The sequence below is a fragment of the Populus trichocarpa genome, chromosome 11, assembly GCF_000002775.5.
Source record: "Populus trichocarpa isolate Nisqually-1 chromosome 11, P.trichocarpa_v4.1, whole genome shotgun sequence".
Classification (NCBI taxonomy): Eukaryota; Viridiplantae; Streptophyta; class Magnoliopsida; order Malpighiales; family Salicaceae; genus Populus; species Populus trichocarpa.
Window position 1 is genome coordinate 4200267 of NC_037295.2, and position 25382 is coordinate 4225648.

Sequence of the window (25382 nt, forward strand, 5' to 3'; positions counted from 1 at the left end):
AAGATATAGAGATGGTTAAATGTGGATACGCACAGAATATACCAACAGGATCAGGCTCAAATACTGTTCTTGCTGCTACAGAAGCAGTCAGATTACTCAATTCACTATTTTGCCCTTGTCTAGCAATCAAATGACATACTGCTAATCACGACTCCATTTTTACTGAAAAGATTTTTATATTTTTTTGGTTGCGATAGCAGTCAAGGGTTAATGGCATGGCGGGCTGGCTATGCCTAAAACCTATTTGTTTTTTTTTTTTTTTTTTTCTAAAAACAAATTAGGGTATTCTGAAATTAGCCTTGGATCACCAAAATTAACTGTTCTTTCCCATCAAAGGAAATAATGCAATTTATATAATCATAAAAAGGGTGATTTTTAAAAGAAATTAATTTGAAGTTTACTTGGTAAATCTAATATATGAAATAATATTATTCGATAAAAATTTAATTTGACATGAAAGAATTCTTCAAAAAATGTCTTCAATTTTTTTTTAAGAAAAATTATTAACTCGAGTCAATTTAAGTTAATCCATCAATTTATAACTCTAATTTTACATCAGATCATGTGCAAAGTTAGATCTACTTTGTTTATAATGTCTTTATACATATAAAGAAATATTTGTTTTTAGAATACAACTCTAAAAATTAAAATTTATAAAATAATAATAAAAAATAAATCTCTTTGGTTACCAAATCAATATTTGGAAGTTACTTATTAAGGTATTGTTTAGCGCAGCGGTTGAACCATTAATTTGCTATTTTTGAATATTTTTTCTTTAAATTATTTTTTTTATATTTTTAGATTGTTTTGATTTACCGCTGTCAAAATAAATTTTAAAAAATAAAAAAAAATATTATTTTAATATATTTCAAAACGAAAAATAATTTGAAAAACAACTTCTACCATTATTTCAAACATCTTCTAAGCCTCTAATAAACCAAAATTTGGTTAAACGACACAGTTCATTTTAAGAGGGATTCGGACAAAAAAATTTTATGTGAAATCCTCTACTAACCTGATTTTCTTTTTATTTTGTAAATTGAACTTTAATTATAACTCTATAGAACCAAACAACATTATAAGCATTGTTAGCATGAAAAAATAATTTTAAATAAAAAAATTAAATTTATATCAAATAATATTTGGGTTGGGTTCTCAAACGCTACCATAATGGACATCCAAGATGTTAACAAGATATGAGAAACCCTTAATCAATGTGCACTTAGTTCGTCTTTAAATATAAAAAAATAACTTTATTTTTCAAAAAATTAAAAATAATTAGAATTAGAATTTTGTGTTTCTAAAGTAAATGTTTTCATTTACAAATCTTCAACTTCTAATTAACTAGTTTCATGTTAATACTTTTAGGTGATATATATAAGTTTTCTTACTTCTTTTTTTCTAACATAATTAAGAGGCATTCATAAGTCATTAAATAAGATACCAATCTCTCTTTTCTTGGTGTTACTACAAAGAAAATGATTATGATACTCATATGTAGTGAATTATATAAAAAGAAGTTCAAATTAATCAATGTCATAAAAAGGTTTTCATTCAAATTACAAGAAAAAACACCAAAATTAATTATATACAAGTAAAAAACTTGGAAAAATAAAATAAAAAATTGAAACTCAATGTCTTTTCCGAAGCTCAAAGTGTAAGAAAAAATCCCATATTTAAATGGATCCTTAATTAATAATTAGCTGGTTTAATTAACATGCCCTTTTCTTTTCTTATTTGCATGTCAACTAGACATCGAGGGATCCTTTTTTTTTTTTTTTTTTAAAGTCTCGATCCCACACTATATATAGTTTCTCCCACTTGTGCTGACTTTCTAATAGTGAATAATAGCACGTACTGTATATTCAAATAAAAGAAAAGAGGAGATTCTTCCATCTTTAAACATATAAATTAGGGTTTGCCATGCGGCGTATAGTTCAAGTTTTAGTCTCTGTTTGTCGAGGAGGGCCAAGCACATGGCAGCAGAAATTATGATCTCTAAGCTAAGAGAAGACAACTGTTGTTCCCTATCATTAAAATTAATGGGGACTTCAGATACAATGATAGCTAGATTGCCCATAGCAAAATCATACATATATAGCAGTAATGGCTTCCACATGCATGTGTAAGCTAGTTGAAATCACAAGCTGTTCTCTGCTTAAACTTATGTTGGAAACAGCATAAAGAATATGCTTGGTAGTGTTACTCATTTAAAGCATATTTCTGACCTTTTTTTTTTATAAATAATGCCTAATAATTAAGCTCCCTTGTTTTCCTGAAGAAAAAAAGTGATCAAAGCATCATTCAAGTTTGATCCGGTTGTTCGATCTCATTGTTTATTCTAATCTGCATACTTTAGTCCAAAGAATATTCTTAAGCTTGGCTCATACCTAATTAACACACTTTATTTATAAAAATATTATATATGAAAAGAGAGAATATATATCACATTATTACGAGGGAGAAGCTTTTTAAATGTCTCCTTTAGTATGACTTTCCTAACACCTAGTATCTTAGAGGTTGATGAGTTCTTCGTATATAAATATTCACCATATATTTCTTTGTAAGTAAAAAACATCATCTTCTCAACATATACATATCTTATTGCTTCAATATAAATTCATAATTACTCAAGATTGTTGGTCAAGTTGACTTAAAAAAAAACAGAAGACAAATTCATTTTTGAAACCTAAGTTGGAAGGTAATCACCCTTATAATATTGTTTTGAGCGGTCTTATTTTTATATGGTTTCTTTGTTGAGCGGTCTTATTTCTGCTATCCTTGCCTTAATGTTTAGTTTTATTATTGATAAAACATTTGTCATTGAACTTATTAGCAATTACATTCCCCTTCACAACAAGTTTTTTTCTTTTGGTTTTTATATGGGATTTCTTTACGTATTCAACAATGTTTGCTTTAAGGGCCATATATACTAGAAGAGTTTATTCTTTTTCCAAACAAATTGTTGTCCTCTTTTATCCTCAACTTCTATTTTTTTGCACTTATGTTTAAGGTAGTTTTTAAAGTCTTTTTAGGATGGCTATGGTTCTTGAATTGATCATTTTGAAATTTAAAAATTTGTTAACTATGAACTTTTCATACTAGAATCTTTATCAATACTTTTGATCTAAAGCTTCTCATAGTATATTTTCACTCTTGATTGAACTATACACATTATAGAATGTGTTGTTCAATCCATTTAAGATTAGTTTTTTCAAATGAAGTTGTTATTATTTCAAGCATTTATAGCTTCTACAATGGAAGGATTAGATTCATATATCAAACAACTTTGGTGCTTTTTTTTTTTATCAACTTTGTTATGCTCAAGGTGGTCAACTAGAAAAATATTTTTTTATTGTCATATTTGAGAGTCCAATTCATTGAAATTTTTAGATTTCTTACCATGCAACATAGAAGTTGATAGTGTAATTCTCCCTACCAAAGTACTACATGTCAAAGTAACATTGGTTTGAGCAACCAAATCTTGAAAAAAAAACTAAATTGGTCAAATTAATGCAAAATCAATTCTAGTAATTATTAAAATTAATTTTCATTGTTTTCCCTTAATTACCAACCATAAGTAGGTAAAAAAAAAAACTAACAATTTTTGTCTTAAAAAATATATGTTTTTACTTAGAAAATAAAATTATCTAGTAAGTAGAAAGTTATCGTTCAAATTGTTCATTTATAGACTGGATAAACCAAATAAGCAAGCAAAACGTAATTATTTATAGAAAAAAAACTATCTTACAATAAAAAAAACTATTATTTATAGAAATAAAACACATTTTTAAATTAAGATTTCAAGCAATGACCGCTAAAAATAGAAGCTACTTGGCTGCATCATCCTTCACCATTACGATCAATTTTATCTAGAAAAGAATGTTTGCCAAATTAAAGCAAGGGGGCAATTACTTTTTTTTCTTTTCTAGGTGCAATCTTCAAAGAATGATATGGTCTAAATGCACTAGTTCACTGTCTAGTTGGAGAAGCAGAAACATTGCTTAAATATGGCTATGAAAATGACTTTTTCCTAACTATCTTTTCACGGAATAATTTAAATATTTCTTTTATACATTCTTTGAGTGGACTATAAGTCCCACTTCTTGCACTTTCTCTTGAATATGCCTTGGATATGATCCTTTTTGTCAATAAATAAATTAAGAGATATGACCAGTCTCTGATTATGCTCCAAGACAAGTTAGTATGGATTGGAATAGCTAAATAAGCGTTTTGTCGTTCCAAAAAAAACCATTTAACTAGCTAATGAGGTGAAATAACTAGTTTACTCTTAAAAGAAAAAAAAATTCAAAACCAACGTCAAGAGGTTTTTTTGTATTTTACTTTTTAAAACATAGTTAAATGACTAAATTATTTTAAAAAATAAATTTTTTAAACTTGTATCTAGGAGCTTTTTTTTATTTTTTTTCATTGTGTTTTTTTTTTAAATTAAATTTACTACTTGGTAATTTAATAAATATAAATATTATTTGAAAAAAAAAAAGCCAACGCGTGCAATTCACATGTCAATACATGGGATGTGGCACGCCATTAGGGCGGCACTTGTAAGGTCATGTGGTGGCGAAATAGTGGCCTTCAAGGTGACGTTTGAATCATCTCGGTAACCCCTTCATTCTTAGTCGATACTTGCAGTCAACAGACCTTTGTTTTAGTGTTGGTGACTATTTTTTTTTTCTCTCTCTCTCATCTCTGATTTCTACACATGGCCCTTCAAATTCTCAAAGAAGCCTTTTAATTTATTTTCTATTCAAATTTGGTCCTTGTTTTTTTATTAGTATTTGAAATAGTTTATAAAATTAGAATTTCTTTCAATTTCATCCTTCAATGTTTTTCTTCTGTCATATTCGATCCTTATTCATTTGATTGTTATTTGTTTTACTTTGAGAGATTCTGTAAATTGAATTTTTTTTCTATTTTATCCTTTAATATTAAATTGGTTAGGAATTGAGCTTCTTGAACGAGCCCAGGTTTAAAATTTGGGTTGCAAGTTTAGGAGATTAACACGGGTTTTTGAGATTTGCCCAGGTTTGCTTCTTTTTCTCCCTTTTTTAAAGCTTTTTTGTTTTTCAGTTTCGTTCTTTAGCATTTGTTTAATTAGAGATTGGACCCTGTTATTTTTTTTATTTGTTTTCTATAAATTTTTTCACTAATTTTGAAAATAACTCAGGTTATCTTGAGTGTTTTTATTTGTCGTTCTTTGTTAATTTAGTTTTTTCTAAAAGAGATTTTGTTTTTAAATTAAATGAAATTGATTGATTAAATATAAGCATGAGATGCTTGTTTCATAATATTTTATTTGATTTGTTTCCCGAGTGGTTGCTTTGACAACACGTGTAATCTCTTTCAATGTCGTTGCTCAGCCTTTCACATTAGAACTGTCTCCATGAGCTTCTCAGGGTTTTTTTGCTTTTTTAAAATCTCTAGCTTTACCTCAACATCCTTGTTTTTAATTAGAGAAAATTTGATCCAGACTATAGCATAACGCAAACCATCTCTTAAGTTATAAAAACCTAAAATATATGGGGGAATCATTATAAATATATCTTGATTTACTATAGATTGCAATAGTAAATTAACCTATTCGCTCTTGATAAAAAATCAATTGAACTAGTTTAAGAGGGTAAAATAATCTTTTTATAGGTCTATTTATCATTCTATTTTTGTTAAGGGTCAACTTAATATATTTTTTAATTTTTTCACAATAAAATTACTGTTAATGGTCCATGTTCTACATAGACTTGGGTTAGGTTAATAAGTTTCAGCGAAATAAGTGAGAAGACTTTTTGAGCAAAGCCGAAAGAGATTTTGAAGAAAGATTTTTCGAGATGCACGTAACCTCGCAACTTTTGCCGAGTCAAACTCCTCCACTAAGCTGCTCCAGCTCCATTAACGAAAAAAGTTAGAACTAGAAAATTGCATTAACAAGGTTAGATTACAAGCCTAATGAAAAAAGTTAGAACCTAGAAGTTAGTCTGGTAGCCAGTTCATTCAATAGAGTATATATTTTAGCCAACCAGGGACTTTCATTCCATAATTGTTAAGCTGTTAAGTGAGGTCTCAGGATATGATTTATATTATTTTCTAACACACCCCCTCAAGTGAAAGCTCTTTGGGCTTGAAACTTGCACAGATCCACATTATCTTGTGCTTAATTTTTTATCAAATAAATGGGGATGGTGAGATTTGAACTCGTGACCGCTTGGTCATCAAAACTCTGATACCATGTCAAAGAACTATTTCAATCCAATAGCTTAAACTGTTAGGTGAGGTCCCAGGATATGATTTATATTATTCTGTACGCTCTACAAGATATATTAACTAGTAAAAATGATAATCTAAATTTAAATTTAATTGGATTTATAGTTAAATAAAATAAGATATTTAATTGACAAAAATCGTTTAACCTGGTTAGGTTTTTAGTGATTCAATTAACCTAATTAAACTAAATTGAGTCAACAATTAAAGATAAAAAGGAACAAAAATTTATTTTTATAATAATAATAATAATAGAACTGAATTTACCCTATGATTCATGGGATGACTCAATGATCTGATGATATTATTTGAATCAGCCATGGAGTTGGCTACAATAATCATGCTTCATTTTGTCTTTATAATGCATCATAAAGTTCCAAAAAAAAGAGAAAAGAGAGAGAGAGAGAGAGAGAGAGAGAGAGAGAGAGAGAGAGAGAGATCACCCTTCCCTTTCCTCGTAGACCATCCTTTGAAATTTAAATTACTTGTATTATTGAGCATAGTGGAATTGTGCATCAGAACTGCAAAACAACAATGGACGGCTTGCAATCAAACAATATATTTAAAGAATTGATGTCATGTAATAGTTTCCACCATTGTTCTTTGGACAATCTCAAGAGCTGTTAAAAGATTTAAGAAACAGCCAGTTACTATGTCAAGACGGCGATCAAGTTCGTCGGCTAATTATAGCTGGAATGCCTGTAAAGATGCATGAAAGACAGGTAGATTTACAAGAAAGCTCTTGGAGCGGCTTAACCTGTGAATGTGGACTAAAAAATCAGTCTTTTTCCTATCTTTTCACGGTATAACTACAGCGAACCCCATATATATATATATATAGTGGAGGGATCACTCTATCCCTGTTCACAAGCATGGACTAATTCTGTGCTCTATAAAAAAGAGGCTTTTTAATTATCAATATAGATAAAGATCGGCACAAAAAAAGTTCTACCATGTTGTATCAACTGTAATTAATCGAAAATGCTCAAGTCAACACCTTATCTTATTTCAGGCTTTATGCTTAGGATTCCTCCGTCTTTATTATGATTTTTTCAAACATTACTGTTATACACCCAAAAAAAAATTGATAAAAAGTTTAGGCCAAGAAGAAAATGGAAGAACATGCCAAACTATTTGATATATGGCATACCAAACTTGATAAGGTCTAGACTTGAACGTAGATGATAAATGAAAGAAATAAAAAATTTACACTTTACAAGGTACAAGATTCTTAAAACAAAAATTGAGTAAGTAGTTATATTGAATAAGGTGAGTGAGTAATTAACAAAAGTTACGTTGAATAATTAAGGTGAGTGAATAGTTACGGAAACTTAACTTGAATTTTTCTATTTAAAAAAGAAGGCAAGGCAACCAAGAGGGGAACAACTCAACAAAGAATAACTACATTATAGTTCAATCAAGTTCATATGATTTTTAAAATCTGTTTATCAAATAGACATGTAATTGTAGGCTGATAACGAGTAGGCGATAGCTTGTAGGTGGCAATTTAGTAGGTGATAGTCAAATAGGCTTATGATTTTCTTTGTAATCAGCAGGTTTTCAGTTTCAATTTCATAAACCAAAAATACCAAAAAATGCTCCATTATCCAAGATCTCACTAGAATTTTTAGATTTACCAACGAAATTTTCTGTCGGTATTTATACTCAGAATCTGTTAGCAAAAAACATACCAACATGATTATGAATAAAAATCATCCATTAAAAAAACTCTCTTTAATAATTTATGATCTGCCAGTGAGTACAATACCCTGAAAAGTTGTCTTTCAAAAGCAATGCACATAGAACAAATGCATGATCTTTCTTTTCAGGCTGAAATGGTATCTCGTTCACTATTTGGGGATAATGGTTAAACACATCCTTATATATTGGGGCAATTCTCAAAGTGGTCCCTATTTGTTCCAATTAATCATTCCGTCGAGATTTTCCCTTCAAAAGATAGACTTGACATTAAAAATGCGCATGGCCACCCCCACCCTAGTCTACACTTAAACAAACAAATAGAATGAGAATTAAATAATAGAGAATTTTGACAAGAGAACTCATTGAAAAAGTATTTTATTATTTAAATTAGAGAGATATGTGTGAAATAAATAATACTTTATATAAAATATTTTTTATTGTTCCATTAAACTATTTACAATTCCATTATGTATGAAATACATCCGACAAGGACTACAATTTTCTTGATTTCTTAAGCGCGCAACGACATCAGGTAAAATATAATCAGGAACAAAATTGGGATTGCGATCAAATTCTACAAATGCTACGTCATCAGCGATCTCCGTCTAATTTATGTAGTGTCATTGAATAATGTTAAACACTAGTTTTTCGAAAAAAACACAATTAAAAATAAAAAATAAAATTTAATTTTTTTTATTTTACTAGACCGGACCCGGTTCAATGCATTTAACTTTTGACCGGACCCGGTCCGACTGGAACAGTGGAGACATGCTTCACTATTCACGTGAACAGTGGAGTCACTTTCCGTTATTCACTTAAATGAACAGTGGAGAGTGATTCCTCCACGCAAGAAGCAACAAAGAACTGTTTTCCTTCCCCCTGCGTTTTAAACTCAAAAAATAATGGGACCCATGAACAGTAAATGACTTTTTAATTATTACCAAACGATTATTTCTTGTGGTTTACTTCAAAAACAAAGCAATCACGGAAACAAACAGGCAGATAATTAATTGGAAAATCTCTTTATTATATAATCACAAATATAGCCCTTATCTCTCTTATTTGTGATCTAATATCCCATTTTAGCAAAGTTTTCTTTCTTCATTATCCTTCCACTTATGGAACAGAATCTCATTTTCAAATGTAATTAGTAATAGAGCAAACAAGTTTTTTTTTTTTTTTTTTTGTCATGTCCGTCCTCCCTGATTTATTTTCAATGCCAGGCGCCGCGTATGTAACTAGAGATCATAAAATCATCACTGATTATATGCATCAGCTTATTTTTCTGAATTGATGGCAATTAATATATATATATATCATCAAGTTTTGCTTTGGATATGACCTGATTTAAATCACTCGTATTTTAAAGTTATTGGGTTTATTTTTTTTCAAATAACATTTTTATTTTAAAAACATATATTAATTTTAACATGGATTTGATTAGGTCAATTAATTAATTATAAGTCAAACCTATCCAGTCATTCAAGTTTAATCAAATTAATATAAAAAATTATTCATAATAAACTTGGCAACTCAAACAAGTTTTGAGTTGGAGGTTTATCAAATTAAGTGAAATCAATAACTAATCACATTAGTAATAATAAAAAAAAGAATATTCTAGATTCCAGATACTTTGAATCTGTCCACGTCCAAAAGGGGAGATTAATGAAGAAATTAAAAGAAATAACTTTCTATAGTGTGATCCAACCATGAAATTAAAGGAACCAAGAGAAATCAATTCTGACAATAGAGCAAAATGATGTGTGAGCTTGCACGTCGCCATTGAACGTACCAGAGACATAGGCAAGTGGATCCATTATGAACTGCGAGGGGAAAACAGATTATCCTATTTGAAAGAAGTAATAAAAGAAGAGAGGGAGGGAGGGAATTCACCCTTAGCCACCAACTCTGTTTTTAATTCATAAAAACCAAATACATGGGTCAATGATCAGCCAAACAAGTCAACGTAAATTTCAATTTTCAACCACTAGCAGGATTTTCTGGTGTGCCTGGTTAGATTCTTGCCGTAACCAAGAAATCTCGGTAGATTTTTGGATGGCTTACCTGTTTATTTTTATATTTTAAAAGTGTTTTTTTAAATAATTTTTTTAGTAATTTTAGATCGTTTTGATATATTGATGTTAAAAATAAATTTTAAAAAATAAAAACAAATATTATTTTAATGTATTTCTAAGAAAAAAAAATCATTTTAAAAAGCAATTATTATCACAATATCAAACAAGCTTGACATAAAATAAGACTATACTACCAATAGGCCCTTGGATTGATCGGTATTCCTGCTAGCTCCATCATGCAGACATTTACAAAAAAACTAGTCCATAATAGAGTTGAATGCAAGAGAGATCCCAAGTGGTTCGAGAGAAGGGTTTTGGCTTGAGTTTTTGCTAAGGAGTAAGGAGATCACATTTGTAAACAAATCCATCCAATGCGTAGCAATATGTAGGTTGCAATAATTGGGGTTAAGGAGGGAGGAAGTGGAGAAACTATTGTGACAGCCGATGTCTATTAGCATAATCATATTTTAAAGGATAGTGGGGGAGGAACAAAGTGCTTTAGGAAATGCCAAGTCTTATTTATATAGTTTTTAGTTGAAAGATGACAGAAAGGTGGCAAAGAAAGTAAGTCCACTTAGAGGCACTATATGTTACATGGAATGAGATATTCTTTCATATAATAATAATAATGATGATGATAAACACCATGGCCCTTCAACCACCCATAGAACATATAGTAAGATTTAGGCTTCAATTTCGAATTATATCAAAGGAAATAGAAATTCTATGAAGGTGGCCTGCTGGGCTCACCTATATTGACCCCTAGGCAAGTCCCAGCTGCCTGTGTGCTTCGTCTCCCCCTCTATTACTACTTCAGTTAGCTTGCTGAATTGTTGATAATATTGTTAGAGAATAATATAAATTATATTCTGGTATCTTATCTAATAGTTTAAGTTATTGGGTTGAGATGATTCTTTAACATGGTATCAAAGCCTTGATGACCAAGTGGTCACGAGTTCGAATCTTACCATCCCTATTTATTTGATAAAAATTAAGCACAAGATAATGGAGTCTATACAAGTTTTAAACCCAAAAGGCTTTTACTTGAAGGGATATGTTAAAAAATAATATAAAACATATCCTGAAACCTTACCTAATAAATTAAATTATTGAGTTAAGATAGTTTTTTGACAAATAATAATCTTTCGTCACGTAAAGAGAGTTAGCATAGTTTTGCTTGCGGGTTATAACTTCTAGGGCTAAATACAGCTACCATGCACAGAAAAAGCGTCGATGATTTGAGGCCAATGGAATATCAATGAAAAGGAGAAAATGAATAAATAAATCTAACGACCAAAAGTGAAGAGTTTCATCCTAATCTGGACTTGAGAGTCAACCAAAGAGATGTGCATGCAAGAGAAAAGATCGTGGAGGAACTCACAATATTGCAAGTGGCATCAATTTAAAAGAAGAGAAGGAAATAGAGGGGAGGATGTGTAGCTCTTTGCAGTTTCCATTAACATCAATCACAATCGATTGGAGCTACTGTGCGTAGTAGGAAATGATGAGATTTAATGCAACGTCATTGTCTCTATCCATATGTTTTCGACTGTTGCAGGTAGCAAAAACATGTGCAAAATATTGTCTCGTTGCTGGAAAAAAGCTACATGGCAATTTGGCTCCATGGTGTTAGCCCATTAAACAAGTGCATTTGCCCACAAGCAAGCATTCGTAGCAGGCAGTCCTTTCACAATTCAGACTCTAAAAGAATGGAGACTGACCATTTCTGATCACTCGTGAGAAGTGCTACAAGGGAAGGAGCTTGGTTTATTTCCTGACCTTGGAAGAAATGGATGGATGTAAAAAAGCCCTCCCTTCTGTGAGAAGGCGAAATAGATTACACTAGCTGTTTTGTTGTGGTCAGGGGCGGAGTTTTTTATAAGGCTAAGGAGGGCTGTAGCCCAAATAACAAAAACATTTAATAATCCATTTTCTTTTTATTTTTTACATAGCAAATCTAAACACTACCCACTTAATTTTCCTTGCAACACTAATTAATTAGCAGTTATTAGCCGCCTGCTTAATTTCCCTTACAACACTAATTAATTAGCAACCATTAGTCGCACACTTAATTTCCCTTGCAATACTAACTAATTAGTTATATTTTACAGCAAATCTATCTAAATATAAATAATTAATTGGTTCACATGTCTTCTAAATAACTTGGGGTTTTAGCGTTTTCTTCTCAACAATATACAATTTTAGCTTGGATTTTGAAGAAGAATCTATACAGAGAGCCGTAAAAGTGTAAAATCATCAAGTAAGAATTTACAAGCCTTGATTTTTCATTTTGAATTCAATATTTCACATTCATTACAGTAGATTGTTTGTGGAGTAAACAGTAAACCGTACCTTAGAAATGAACGGATATTAACACACTAGTACTAATAATTTACTGGTTATTTCAAAGTTAAGTTCTCCAAATCTCCCAATAGTTTGCATCACCAGTTTATCCTTGTATATTCTGCATTTTATAAATATTCTATTGTGGCATTAATATCTTTTCACCTTACACTTGACTTCCCTAATCTTTTTTACTTGAATAGGTTATAAATTATAATGGAAATTCAAGGAAGCAAGAGAGGAAAAACTATGTTTGCATTCTTTAAACCAACTATAACTAGCATTAGTTGCAGCGGCTGGAAATGAGATTTCTATTTGGTTATTTTTCTCAAAATTGACAACCATTATCAACCTTATTTGTGCTTCTCTCAAACATCATAGCGAGTTACATAATAACAGGCTATAGAAATTGCACATATGGTAGCTACTGGAAAACATGAGACTAGAGAGGGGCCAATCAAATCGGTAATTTACATCGAAGTGGAACTACTCGCTGGAGCTCTCATTTTGATTCTATTTGCAGCTTAATAGATATGTATGGTGCAACTATTACTGTGCTTAAAAGTATGGTTCAAGAAGGATCTTCTAATTCTATACGTGGAGAAGCTGGTGGTTGTTTGAATATTGTGATGAAATATTTTGAATTTATATTCATCTTATATTTGATGCAAAAAATAATGGGGATTACTGATTTACTTTGTCGAGCTTTGCAGCAAAAATCTCTTGATATCTTAAATGCAATGGATCTTGTATCAACTACTAAAGCATTACTTCAAACTTTGAGAGATGCTGGATTTGATCTTCTCCTTGCAAATGTGCAATCTGTTTGCACAAAATATGAGATTGACATACCACATATGAATGCTTCACATAAAAAAGCTACAGGTCGTTCATGTCAACAACAAGGTTCAGTGACAGTTTACCAGCATTATCATTATGATATATTTAACTTAACAATAGATTTCCAGGTGGAAGAATTAAATTCGAGATTCAATGATGGGATAATGGAACTCCTTATACTTAGCTCTGCTTTAGAACCCAAGGACAACTTTAAATCATTTAAAGCTGATGCTATTTACAAGCTTGCTGAGAAATTTTATCCTGAAGATTTCAATGAACTCAGCTAGAGCATTATCATATTGATGTGATTCATCATGAGAGCTTTCAGAATATATCTACCATTTCTGAATCATGTTGAGGATTAGCTGAAACAAATAAGTCGCAACACTATCATTTGATTGACAGGTTGATTCGTCTTGTTTTGACTTTGCCTGTTTCCACTGCCACTACAGAGCGGGCATTTTCAGCTATGAAACATGTTAAAACTGTGCTTCGCAATAAAATGGAAAAGGAGTTCTTAGCAGATTCTATGATGATTTACATTGAACGAGAGCTTGATGAAGATATTGATTCGGATTCGATCATAGATGAATTATATTATACAAAACATCGAAGGGTGCAACTTTGATAGTATAATTTATTTTTATTTTGAATTTTATGTACTTTAAATTTAATTTTTTTTTATATTTTGTTTTATGTATTTGAATTAAAACTTTATTGTTAACTTGACAAATTTATATATTCGAGTGAATGATTGATCTTAAAAAATAATTTGTGTATTTATATCATAGCCCAGGACATGAAAAATTCATGACTCTGCCCCTGATTGTGGTTGTTTTGATATAAAAATAATACTGGGTATGTATGTTATTTTAATATATTTTTTTATATAAAAAAATATAAAGTATAAATTGAAAAGCCTATACAAACATTTGATTAAATAAATCAATGATATTTTATGTGAATAAAAAAATGTCGTTAACAATAACAAAAAATTTTTTAGAAATGAATGTAGATCAAGATATTCAATCACGTAAAATAAGACACTTATCTAATTGTGTTTACTGAACTTATTTATTTAAATCAATATAAGATAAATTTATACCCTTAAAAGCTCATAACTTAAAAGATAAATACAAATGAAACTAAACACGCCATAAAAAATATTAAGCAAGGCCAAACACATCAATAATATTATTTAAAAACGAATATTTTTTATTTTGAAAAATAAACTTTATTTGTATAAAACAAAAAATAAATTATATATGAATTAAAATAATATCTTGAAAAATCAAACAGAAATGGAACAACTAAAAAAACTTATATTTAAAAAAGGCATGCAAAACCCGTGACTTGAATCATGAGACCGAGATAAAATCATAGAAGAAACTTGAAAATAATCACAAAATCAATATTTAAGAAAAACTAATGCAGAACGACGCTAAATCTCCAATGTCGAAAGATGAAATAAAAAAAAATACAGATCTAAAATATGGGGGTGAAAAATAATAATTTGAGGGATAAAAATTTTCAAATTGAGAGTTAAATTGAATTGAAAAATAGCTTTAATAAAAAGAAAAACAAATCAAAAGAATGAGGGTCAAACTGGAAAAAAAAACAAAAAAATTAATTGAAGGATGAAATTGAAAAAAAAAATCAACAAAAATGCCAAGGAAAAAAAATTAAAAAAAATAAGGACCAAAATGAAAAAAAAAACATATGAGAAATTGTAATTGAAAGACTAAATTGACAACTCCTAAAAACCCTTATCCAGTAGTCCAACAAAACATATAAGAAATTGTAATCGAAAGACTAAAAGACAAAACATATTTTTTTTGTCTTTTCCAAGGTTAAAGATGTACTTTCATTTTACATGAATATTTGAAAACTCCAAAAACCCTTATCTAGCAGCCCAATAATTTTTCAACCTTGGAGCCAAATAAGTATCTTTATTGTTAAGAAGCTTACGAAAAATAAAAAAAGACCTTGATCAACAATTTTAAATTTTATTGACTTTAAAAGTAAAAAATATTTTTATTATGTTGTCTGAATAATTTAAAAAGACAAACACTCATGTAAAATCTTTTAATGACTAATTGGCCGACGATAAAGACTAAAGCACTCTCTCACCCTTAGGGCTTTATCTTTTTCTACTCAAGGACAGAAAAAAAATTTTACTACTATGTCTCAGGCTATAGTAAAACTCCCATGAATTTTAGAGTTTTTGTTAATAATAAAACTAAAGTCGAAGTACACTTGCTCATTTTTTTGGAGGCAAAAGAAATTATGCATTTCCTTCATCTCTACCTCTGTATCATCCAAACAAGTGCAGAAAATAATCTTATTTTCTTTCAACTCCTTTGTTCTTTCTTTTGTCCATACACACCCTTGAGAGTGTTTAGAAAACCTTAAACCACATTAGCACTCATGCACTCAAAAAACAACTTTCAGAGCACCGAGGCTTGTAGCCCAGCGGCAGAGGCAAGGTTTCCTTACCTCTGTCACCTGGGTTCGAGCCTCAACGTGCACGCCTGTTACCTTCGCAGTGTTCTACTTGCCTACTGGGCTTACAGGATGTTCAGTGGGTCCGGGGATTAGTTATGGTGCGCGTAAGCTGGCCCGGACACCCCGGGTTACCAAAAAAAAAAAACATCTTTCAGAGTTCCATAATTGTCTGAAACGAGCATAAGAAACGATCCTTGAAAGTACTATCCGAACACAAAATTCAATTATTTGTGGCAGAATAAAACTTGAATGACCCTTCTGTACACTTTCAGAGTTCAACTTGGGTTTTTGACCGAGTCAAGTTGAGTCAATCTATACTTTATTTTTTCTTAAACTTGGACTAATTTAAACCCCGGGTCAGCTTGATTCCAAGTCAATATGTCAAGTGAGTCCTAGTTTTATAACGCTAGGGTTGTTATAATATTATTAATTTCAACACTTAATATAAAGTAAAGTTAAAAAATAATATCTAATTATTTTTTTAAATATATAAGTTTGACAGTAATACATATTAAGGGTAAAATATATTTTTTTATATTTGATTATATCTTGTCCCCCATAACCAAATATAATACAGAGACAATCAATTTTTCTTGTACACAACTACCAAACACAATTATATTTTCTTTTCTTTTATGTCTTCATTATCTCTATTTTTTTTCTCTCGAAAGAATAATCAAATACTATAACATTGTTTAGCTTTAGAAGGGCATGGTAAAAGCCATTTGAAATAGCCAAATTGTCAATATAATATTTTAAATAATGTAATTTTTTTTCTCAATTGGTATTATGATTAAAAAAAATGATGTTTCAACAAGTTATTTTGTATTTTACATGGAAATTAAAGGGGAAATGGAAGTTTAAAAGGAAAAAAAAATTCTCTCTATTTTATAGCTTTATTTTTTAAAAAATGTAAGACAAAAAGGATTTTAACATCGCTTTTTCCTATCCCGTTAAAGATTAAAAAACAGTTGAAGACCAATCATTTTAGTTGTTACTAGTATATTAGCCCGCGCTCCACAGAGAATTAATATCAATTTTTTTAAAAAATGTAAAAAATATATTTGGTGTATAAAGAATGTTTTAAACATCTTGGGTCTGATAGTCATGCAAGACTCAAGCGAATTGGGTCTGACATCCAATACAGACCTAAGAGCCTTGGGTCTGGCTCTTGGGTGTGTCAGCCATGCAAGACCCAAAGCTTTTGAGTCCGGCGCTTGGGTCTTGCATGACTGCCAAATCCAAGAGAATTTGGTTTAACAGTCATGTCAAATCCAAGAGCTTTGGGTTTGACAAACATACTAGGCTCAATTTTCTTGGGTTTGACAGACATGCATGAGCGTTAGACCTCGCCTAGGTCTGGCACTAAACAGGGTTGTTAGACCCAATTTGTCGATTCCATATAGTAGAAGGCTTGACTTATATTGAAGAATTTTTTCAGCAATCTCAATTTGGAAATTTTTTTGCTGCTAACCAAAGATTGAGCCGACAAATAGAGATATATATTAATATTAAGATATTTGATCGTGTCATGTAATGAGCTTTTAAAAAAATTATTTAATTATACAACAACAAAATTGTTACATGTAAGGCTCCGTTTGTTTGCAGGAAAGTTGTTTCCTTTTGGAAAGTGAATTCCGGGGAAAATGAATTCCTGGAAAGTGAATTCCGAGAAAGTACTTTCTGATGTTTGGTAGTGTTATGGAAAATGAACTGGAAAACACTTTCCAGTGTTTGATTATGTTATGGAAAATGAACTGGAAAATAATTTATTAATAAATTAATTTTTTTTTCAAGTTTATCTAATATATATAAAATATTTAATATAAATATTTAATCACTTACAATAAAAGAATGAAATCTAAAAAGTATAATGATGAATTTTTTTTATTATAATATATATTCATACATAGCTTATTTTATAAAATATAACTATATATGTCATATCATATTATATAGAAATAAGCTTGCGAAATATTTTTTAAGTAAAACCTATTACTATATTTTTTTCAATTTTAAAAGCTTAAAATAAGTATTTTTTTTCATATGAAGAAAGCCAAATTAGTTTATGGTAAGAGTTATATATTTGTGTTTTTTTTTTTGGTATGAAGTGTTTTTTAAAAGATAAATAGATTCAAAAAATATTTTGATGGGTTTTTTGGATAAATATTTTCTTTTACGGGTAAAGGCAATTATCCCTTTAATATCCCTTTAATATATATCAAATAAACATCAAGAAATAAATATAAATATCTAACATCAAATAAAGTCATGCATAAATATTAAGTTTCGATATCATATACATACATATTAGTTCAAATTACAAACATAAACATGCTAGACCGAATTAAACAAGTAAACATACTTGTCAAATAACAAACATAGTCTGAACCCAAATTTTAAACATAGTCAAACTATCTTAGCAAGCAGGCCTGTAGTAGTGTTGGTTCACAAAATTCTGAACCCAAATTTTCCTCAAATTAGCATTTTTTGCCATAAATGTTTTCGCCATCATTTCATTTTGGACCAAATGATTAAATGCATCCCCAAGAGTAATCTCATCAAAGCCTTCAATTTTCATCACTTCCGCATACAACGCATTAACATCGTCTCACAAATTTATCCATATGTAACAAATATAATCAAATACTAATAATGAATTAATCAAAGTAAAATAAAATAAGCACATCTATAAATATAGCAAAATAAAACAATAATTGTGGCAAAAAAATACATGCTTTTTAGTGTTATCAACGTTTTTATATTTGATTATGTTAATTCCTCTTATTAAACTTCCTCTCGGTCTTGGTTCCCCTGTAATCCTCATCTAATTCCCCTTCCCCTGGTTTCTCCCTTCCCCCGGTTTCTCTCATCTAATTCCCCTCCCTTCCCCTGGTTTCTCTCTTCCCCTTCCCCTGGTTTCTCTCTTCCCCTTCCCCTTCCCCTGTTCGGTTTCGGTTTCGGTTTCTCCCTTCCCCTGTCATCCCCTTCCCCTTCCCCTATTCGGTTTCGGTTTCTCTCATCCCCTTCCCCTTCCCCTGTTCAGTTTCGGTTTTTCTCTTCCCCTTCCCCTTCCCCTTCCCCGGTTTCTCCCTGTTCGGTTTATGTCATCCCCTTCCCCTTCCCCTGTTCGGTTTCTCTAGGTTTCTGTCATCCCCTTCCCCTTCCCGCTCCTCCTTCCCAGTTCTTCTCCCTCTCTCCCCCGACTACTTCTACTGGGACTTGAAAAAAAAGAGCAAGGGTTGATTAATTCCTTGATATGGTGGCTAATTCCAGTTCTACACATTGCCTCTCTCTCTTTATGCTTCCACCCGGGATATGGTGGCTGGATCCGGGGATGGGGAAACCGGGTAGGGAATGCTTTTTGTTGGGGAAGTTTGGCCAGTTTGCTTTGATTGATTCACAGTAATCTTCAGGGTAGGGATTTTGCTTTGATTTGTGGTTTGTTTGGTTCTGCCGGTTCTGCAGGATGTGAGTGAGGAAGAATGGAAAACATGTGTTTTTTATGGCTTGCTTTGTGAATTTGGGTTGTTTTGAACACAATGAATGTGACGAGGAAAGATGAAGCAAACTGTGTTATGTTATAAGAAAAATATGACAGGCATCAGATTTATCAAGAAGATGAAGAATTTATGTTGTGAGAAAAATGTGTATAATGAAAGAAAAGGAAAGTGTTTTCCGGTTCTTATCAAAAGGAAAACACTTTCCTTTGTTAAAGTTGTGTTTTCTGTGTTGACCGGAATTAAATTTCCGTTGACTAGTTTTCCATGTTGTTGCCAAACATGGGAAAACAAGGAAAGTGAATTCCAGGAATCACTTTCCTGCAATCAAACACGCTCTAAGAAATTAATTATTTTAACTTTCATTTAGCATAAATACTGTCTTTATTTTTTTGAGTTAAGAAAATTATGATACAGTGAAATGCACTTGCAACATTATTTTATTTTTATACTAATTTAAAAATTAACTTGATATTCTACACGTGATGTTACATTAACAACTTTTTTTATATTTATTAACGCATATGATCCTCATTTTATTTTATTATATGTAAATATCAATTTTTTTATTCACATTTATATTTTTTTCTTGATGTTAAAAAATACGCTAACAAAACCTACATGTTTATCCTTTCGCGTTAAAAAAAAATTATCCAACCCATGATAAAATGAGTTGTACAAATGCATGAACACCATTTTTTTTTTTTTACATTTATTGTCATAATTCATGGATGATTCTCGATTTAATACATGCACAAACTTCTTATCACAATTTTTTTAAAATGCATTGGAAAAGCTTGCACATTTTTTTTTAAATGCATTGGAAAAGCTTGCACATTAATTTGTTTTTGCTGAAAAACAATTATACAGTTCATGGTAAGTAAAGCTTAGATCAAATAACGAATGCATGTTTACATGGTATTGCTAAATACTTTTAGGAAAAAATTACTTTGGTCCTTTTATAGTTTAATAATATTTTTTTACTCTGTCTTTATTATTTTAGAAATTACTGCATAATACTTTATATCAACATAAAAAAAATAAATTATAAAAAATAAAGTGAAAAAACAACTAAACTATAGAAGAATAAGGTAATTTTTCCTTGATGAGATACCTTTTATATATTCAAGTAATACACATAGCATCATATAAATTATCTTTAAAAATATATAAAATAGATGGATTATGTCAACTATGTTTTATATTTAATAAAATTTAAAAAGTTGAATAAACCTAAAATAATAAAAAAGTTACTTTCTCAAAGTTCCCTAAAGATAAAAAAAAATGGTTCGATATTTCTAAATAAAATAGACGAAAATCAATCTTAAAAAAAGGAGCTAAATAGGTAATGTCAATTATAGAGTTTTTTCCCATCAAGTTTGTAATTAAAAATCATTTTTAATATATCTTATAAAATTATTTATTTTCTGGTATAAATCATATATAAATAAAAATAAAAATTAATTTCATGAATAAAAATTACTTGAAAAAAAACCATACACAATTAGCATTCATATTCAACATTGAGGCTTGATAGAAGTCAAATGTTGGGTGAAAAAAACAAATTTAGAGAAAACATGATTAAATTTAAATAAGAAATCAAGTTAAAAACATAAAACCAAACACAATTAATGATTTTACTTAAATAAAAAACAATCCAACTTACGTATATGAAAGACAGCATAATAAAATATATGGAAAATAATAGCCTGAAAAAATAAAATAAAAATTCAAGAAGGAAAATTCTGAATAATAAAAAAAAGAAGCAAAGGACTGTTCACACCACACACCACACATCCACACGAACCAGCATTTAAAAGCAAAGTCATTTTAGAACTCTGCTCCTCTTCTCCACATTTCCCTTCTCCAACTCTCTCACTGAAAACAAATGGCGGCGGCTACATCCTTCTCCAATACCCTCACCACTCCAGCCCCTTCAAAAACCCTAAAGCCTGCATCTTCAAGATCGCTGCTATGTAACAGCAATTTAGGGTTTTCATCATCACTCTCTTCTAAGACCTTCAAACCTCTCAAAGCCAGCAGTGGTAACATCTCTGCTGGAGTTTTGGGTGCTAAGATGGTCTCTTCGGTTCCCAGTGTGAAACCCATGATCTCTCTTGATTTTGAGACCTCTGTGTTTAAGAAGGAGAAGGTCTCTCTTGCTGGTCACGATGAGGTATTTACTTTATTTTGGATTTATTTTCTAATTTTCAGTTTGAATGTAAATAAGATCTTGAGTATTTTGAGTTGGTTAAGAAAGATAAGATTTTTTTTCGCTGTGTTGTTTTTTAGAGTGGTAAAGAGAGATGCTTTTTATGCTGTATTATGTTGTTATGGTTATGGATAGTGTTGTTTTGTGGATTTTGTGTAGTACATTGTGAGAGGAGGGAGGGATTTGTTCCACCTGCTGCCTGATGCATTTAAGGGGATTAAGCAGATTGGCGTTATCGGATGGGGTTCCCAGGTGAATATTCTCTGTTTTTTATGTTTTTTTTTTTAATTTTAGTTTATGTGTAAGTTGCCTTAAATTTGAAGTATTGGATTTGTATAAATTGGCTCTATTTGTGCAAAACTTGTACACATCATTTATGCCATTATCTGACTTTTGCTAGATAATCAATGATTTTTTATGTGCTTTAGTTTGGAATGCTTAACATAAGTTGCTAAACAATGATCCCTTGTTCCTCTTAGGGTCCTGCTCAAGCTCAGAATCTAAGGGATTCTCTTGCTGAAGCAAAGTCTGATATTAAAGTCAAGGTAATTTGCACTTTGTTCTTATGTTCTGTTCTAGGTAGCTGTTTAGCAAAAAGCTTGTTTGATTGATTTTCTTGTCTTTATATTTGTATTGCTGCTTTGAATGATGCAGATTGGACTGAGGAAGGGCTCTCGTTCCTTTGCTGAAGCTCGTGGTGCTGGTTTTACAGAAGAAAATGGGACTCTAGGTGATATATGGGAAACCGTTTCTGGCAGCGATCTAGTATTGCTACTGATTTCTGATGCTGCACAGGTTTGTTTATTAGTTCTGTTTGTGTTTGTACTTCTGAAGATTTTTGGTTCAAATTTTGAGATTGTTTCTGTGTGTTTTCCTGTTTCGTGTTTTCTTTTAATTAGTGGGTTTGGAGGTTTTGGTAAAAATAAAAATGTATAAAATTTGATATGTAACATACCTGTTCTCGTTGTGTGGAAAAATAAGCCAGAGAAAGATCTAGCATGTCTATAAAGCTACTCCATTCTGTTTCTCATTACCCTTTTTATGTAATCCTTGCAATATAGTGAAAAAGTAGTCAAATGTGCATCTTCTCCTTTGACATTCTGTTTTGTATGTGAGGATAAGATGACAGTTTGGTTTTTTATGAAGAGTATGACCCAGAATCTTCAAGCAAACTCTTTTGGGAAGTTAATTTCATAATCATTTCTTGGGGACTGCTCTTAAGTGCTCTGCATGTGGTAAATATTTTGTATCGAGGTGATATGGTGTATTAGGAAGGGAATGACAATGCTTCAGCTTTTTTCTTCCCGTGAACATCATCTGTAGCTGTTTTTTTCGCTATCTTTTTTTGTCCTGTACTTTTTGGTAAACTAGAGGGATGGTGAAAGCTATCAAGTTTTTAAGAGTTTATCTTTTTTTTTCAAGTTAATGAAACAACACTTTTGTAGTTTATGGGCTGTCACATATAGTTCCTTATCTTTTTTGTGGTTGATGATTACCTATTACATTTTCTGTCTTGTGTCTGTCAATGTTTTCCCCTTTACAATTACAGTTTCATCTCTTGCAACAGGCAGATAACTATGAGAAAATCTTCTCTCACATGAAGCCAAACAGCATTCTTGGGCTTTCCCATGGATTTCTTCTTGGGCATTTGCAGTCAACGGGACTTGATTTTCCAAAGAACATCAGTGTCATTGCTGTGTGCCCCAAGGGAATGGGTCCTTCTGTGAGGAGACTCTATGTTCAAGGCAAAGAGGTCAATGGTGCTGGAATTAATTCCAGTTTCGCAGTCCACCAGGTTCTTTCTGTCTCTGCCCCTGCCCCTACACACACACACACACAAAAGATCCATCTGTTTTAATTAGGGGTTATTTCATTTCACTAACTCTTTATATTTTTATTCTTTTCTGTGTACAGGATGTTGATGGTAGAGCCACTGATGTTGCCTTGGGATGGTCTGTTGCCCTTGGTTCACCTTTCACATTTGCCACTACACTAGAGCAGGAATACAAGAGTGATATCTTTGGGGAGAGGGGTGAGTTTAGTTCCTTATTCCTTATTCTGTTATTATTTTGCTACTTTTCTTGCTTGATACCTGACTTTTCTTCATTGGTTTGCAGGCATTTTGCTTGGTGCTGTTCATGGAATTGTGGAGTCCTTGTTTAGACGGTACACTGAAAATGGAATGAGTGAAGATGAGGCCTACAAGAATACTGTTGAGTGCATTACTGGAACCATATCAAGGACCATATCAACCAAGGTGCATGCTAAATTCAGACTCTCCTGCTACCAAACAGTTGTCTGCATCAATTTATTTAATCAGTGAAGCCAGGGATCAGTAGCCTAATTGATTTCATTTCTTTGTTTCAACAGGGCATGCTGGCTGTTTACAATTCCTTGTCTGCAGAAGGCAAAAAGGAATTCGAGACTGCTTACAGTGCCTCGTTTTATCCCTGCATGGACATCTTGTATGAGTGCTATGAAGATGTAGCCTCTGGAAGTGAGATTCGCAGTGTTGTCCTGGCTGGACGTCGCTTTTATGTATGTTCACTCTTTCTGTTGCGCCCACCATACTGAAATGCTATGGAAACTATTTTTTAACTTGGAATTTGGGAACTGATATCTTCTTTTACATCTATGTTGAAGTTATGATCTCTTTGTTCCCATAGATGAAGAGACTTGAAGCTTGTTTTATTGTGATGTGCTATTCCTTTTACAGGAAAAGGAAGGTCTACCAGCTTTTCCAATGGGTAAAATTGATCAGACACGCATGTGGAAGGTTGGTGAGCGAGTCCGGGCTGCCCGGCCAGCTGGGGACTTAGGTCCATTGCATCCATTCACTGCTGGTGTCTATGTGGCACTAATGATGGCTCAGGTACTTCGCTCTTGTTCTGAGTATGTTAGGACAACAAAATGTTGAATACTCTGAAAGCATGGTATTTACTTGAAGTTTGTATTCATAGAAGCTGGGCTTGTTTGATTTGTGAATTTGAACACGAATGAATGATTAATTTCTTTCTGTGAAATCTAATTTAAGTTTCACCTGGTGGAACTGGTGAAACTGGAGAAAGAAGCTCATAGTAGTTGGTGCTCTATTGTTTTTCGCTTTTCTGCTGTCTAATATCTATTGCTTCTTTCCAGATTGAAATATTGAGGAAGAAAGGCCATTCTTACTCTGAGATCATTAATGAAAGTCTGATTGAATCTGTGGATTCCTTGAATCCATTTATGCATGCCCGTGGAGTTTCTTTTATGGTTGATAACTGCTCAACCACAGCAAGATTGGGATCAAGGAAATGGGCTCCTCGTTTTGACTACATCCTCACCCAGCAGGCCTTGGTAGCGGTAGACAACAGTACTCCCATCAACCGTGACCTCATCAGCAACTTCTTTTCAGATCCAGTGCATGGAGCCGTTGAAGTCTGTGCCCAATTAAGACCCACAGTTGACATTTCCGTGCCAGCAGATGCTGACTTTGTGCGACCTGAGCTCCGCCAATCTAGCAACTGAGATTCAAAAGGAGAACCTTTAGCTTGAAATAACAAGGAGAATTTTTCCATATTTGGTCTGATGGAGAAGCTCCCATGAGTTACTAGCAGAGTGTAGTTTTATTATGAACTCCTAGTGTGAGCTTGAGTATTGTCTGTCTGTCTGTCTTGTTCTGCATTAAAACGAGTATGTATTTTTGTCATGTCAGCATCTAAAGAGTATGCACTTGTATGAGCGACTTAGTTGCCTTTCTACTCTGCAGAAGTGAAATCTAGTTCTGTTGTGATATATGGAAAGTACCTAGCATCAGAGTATCCACATAGTACAACTGGAATGCGGGAGAAAAGGGAGGTCGAACATGCATGCTATGACAGTAGGAGAGATGCACTCTTCTTACTGATTTTGTCTCCACTCGCTGCTTAGGCACTAAAACGTGGGATGATA

At 31.7% G+C, this 25382-nt stretch overlaps 2 protein-coding genes across 2 annotated transcripts; both read left to right on the forward strand.

Moving 5' to 3' along the window:
* The first annotated feature begins 13072 nt into the window (after positions 1-13072).
* On the forward strand, positions 13073-13522 carry LOC112323386 (uncharacterized). The gene has a single exon (XM_024581388.1). It carries the CDS (start codon positions 13073-13075, stop codon positions 13520-13522), a length of 450 nt encoding a protein of 149 aa, XP_024437156.1.
* A 7547-nt stretch (positions 13523-21069) lies between these two features.
* On the forward strand, positions 21070-25226 carry LOC18103025 (ketol-acid reductoisomerase, chloroplastic). The gene is made up of 10 exons (XM_006377300.3): positions 21070-21416; positions 21612-21704; positions 21932-21997; positions 22107-22247; positions 23020-23247; positions 23367-23484; positions 23570-23709; positions 23823-23990; positions 24169-24324; positions 24591-25226. The coding sequence occupies exons 1-10, from the start codon at positions 21129-21131 to the stop codon at positions 24957-24959; spliced, it is 1767 nt and encodes a 588-aa protein (XP_006377362.1). The 5' UTR covers positions 21070-21128; the 3' UTR covers positions 24960-25226.
* Positions 25227-25382: the final 156 nt, after the last annotated feature.

Coding starts and splice junctions, on each gene's coding strand:
- LOC112323386 (XM_024581388.1), top strand. CDS start 13,073: ATGGGGATTACTGATTTACTTTGTCGAGCTTTGCAGCAAAAATCTCTT.
- LOC18103025 (XM_006377300.3), top strand. CDS start 21,129: ATGGCGGCGGCTACATCCTTCTCCAATACCCTCACCACTCCAGCCCCT. Junction 23,485..23,569: donor TGATATCTTTGGGGAGAGGG/GTGAGTTTAGTT, acceptor ATTGGTTTGCAG/GCATTTTGCTTGGTGCTGTT. Junction 23,991..24,168: donor TGGCTGGACGTCGCTTTTAT/GTATGTTCACTC, acceptor TTCCTTTTACAG/GAAAAGGAAGGTCTACCAGC.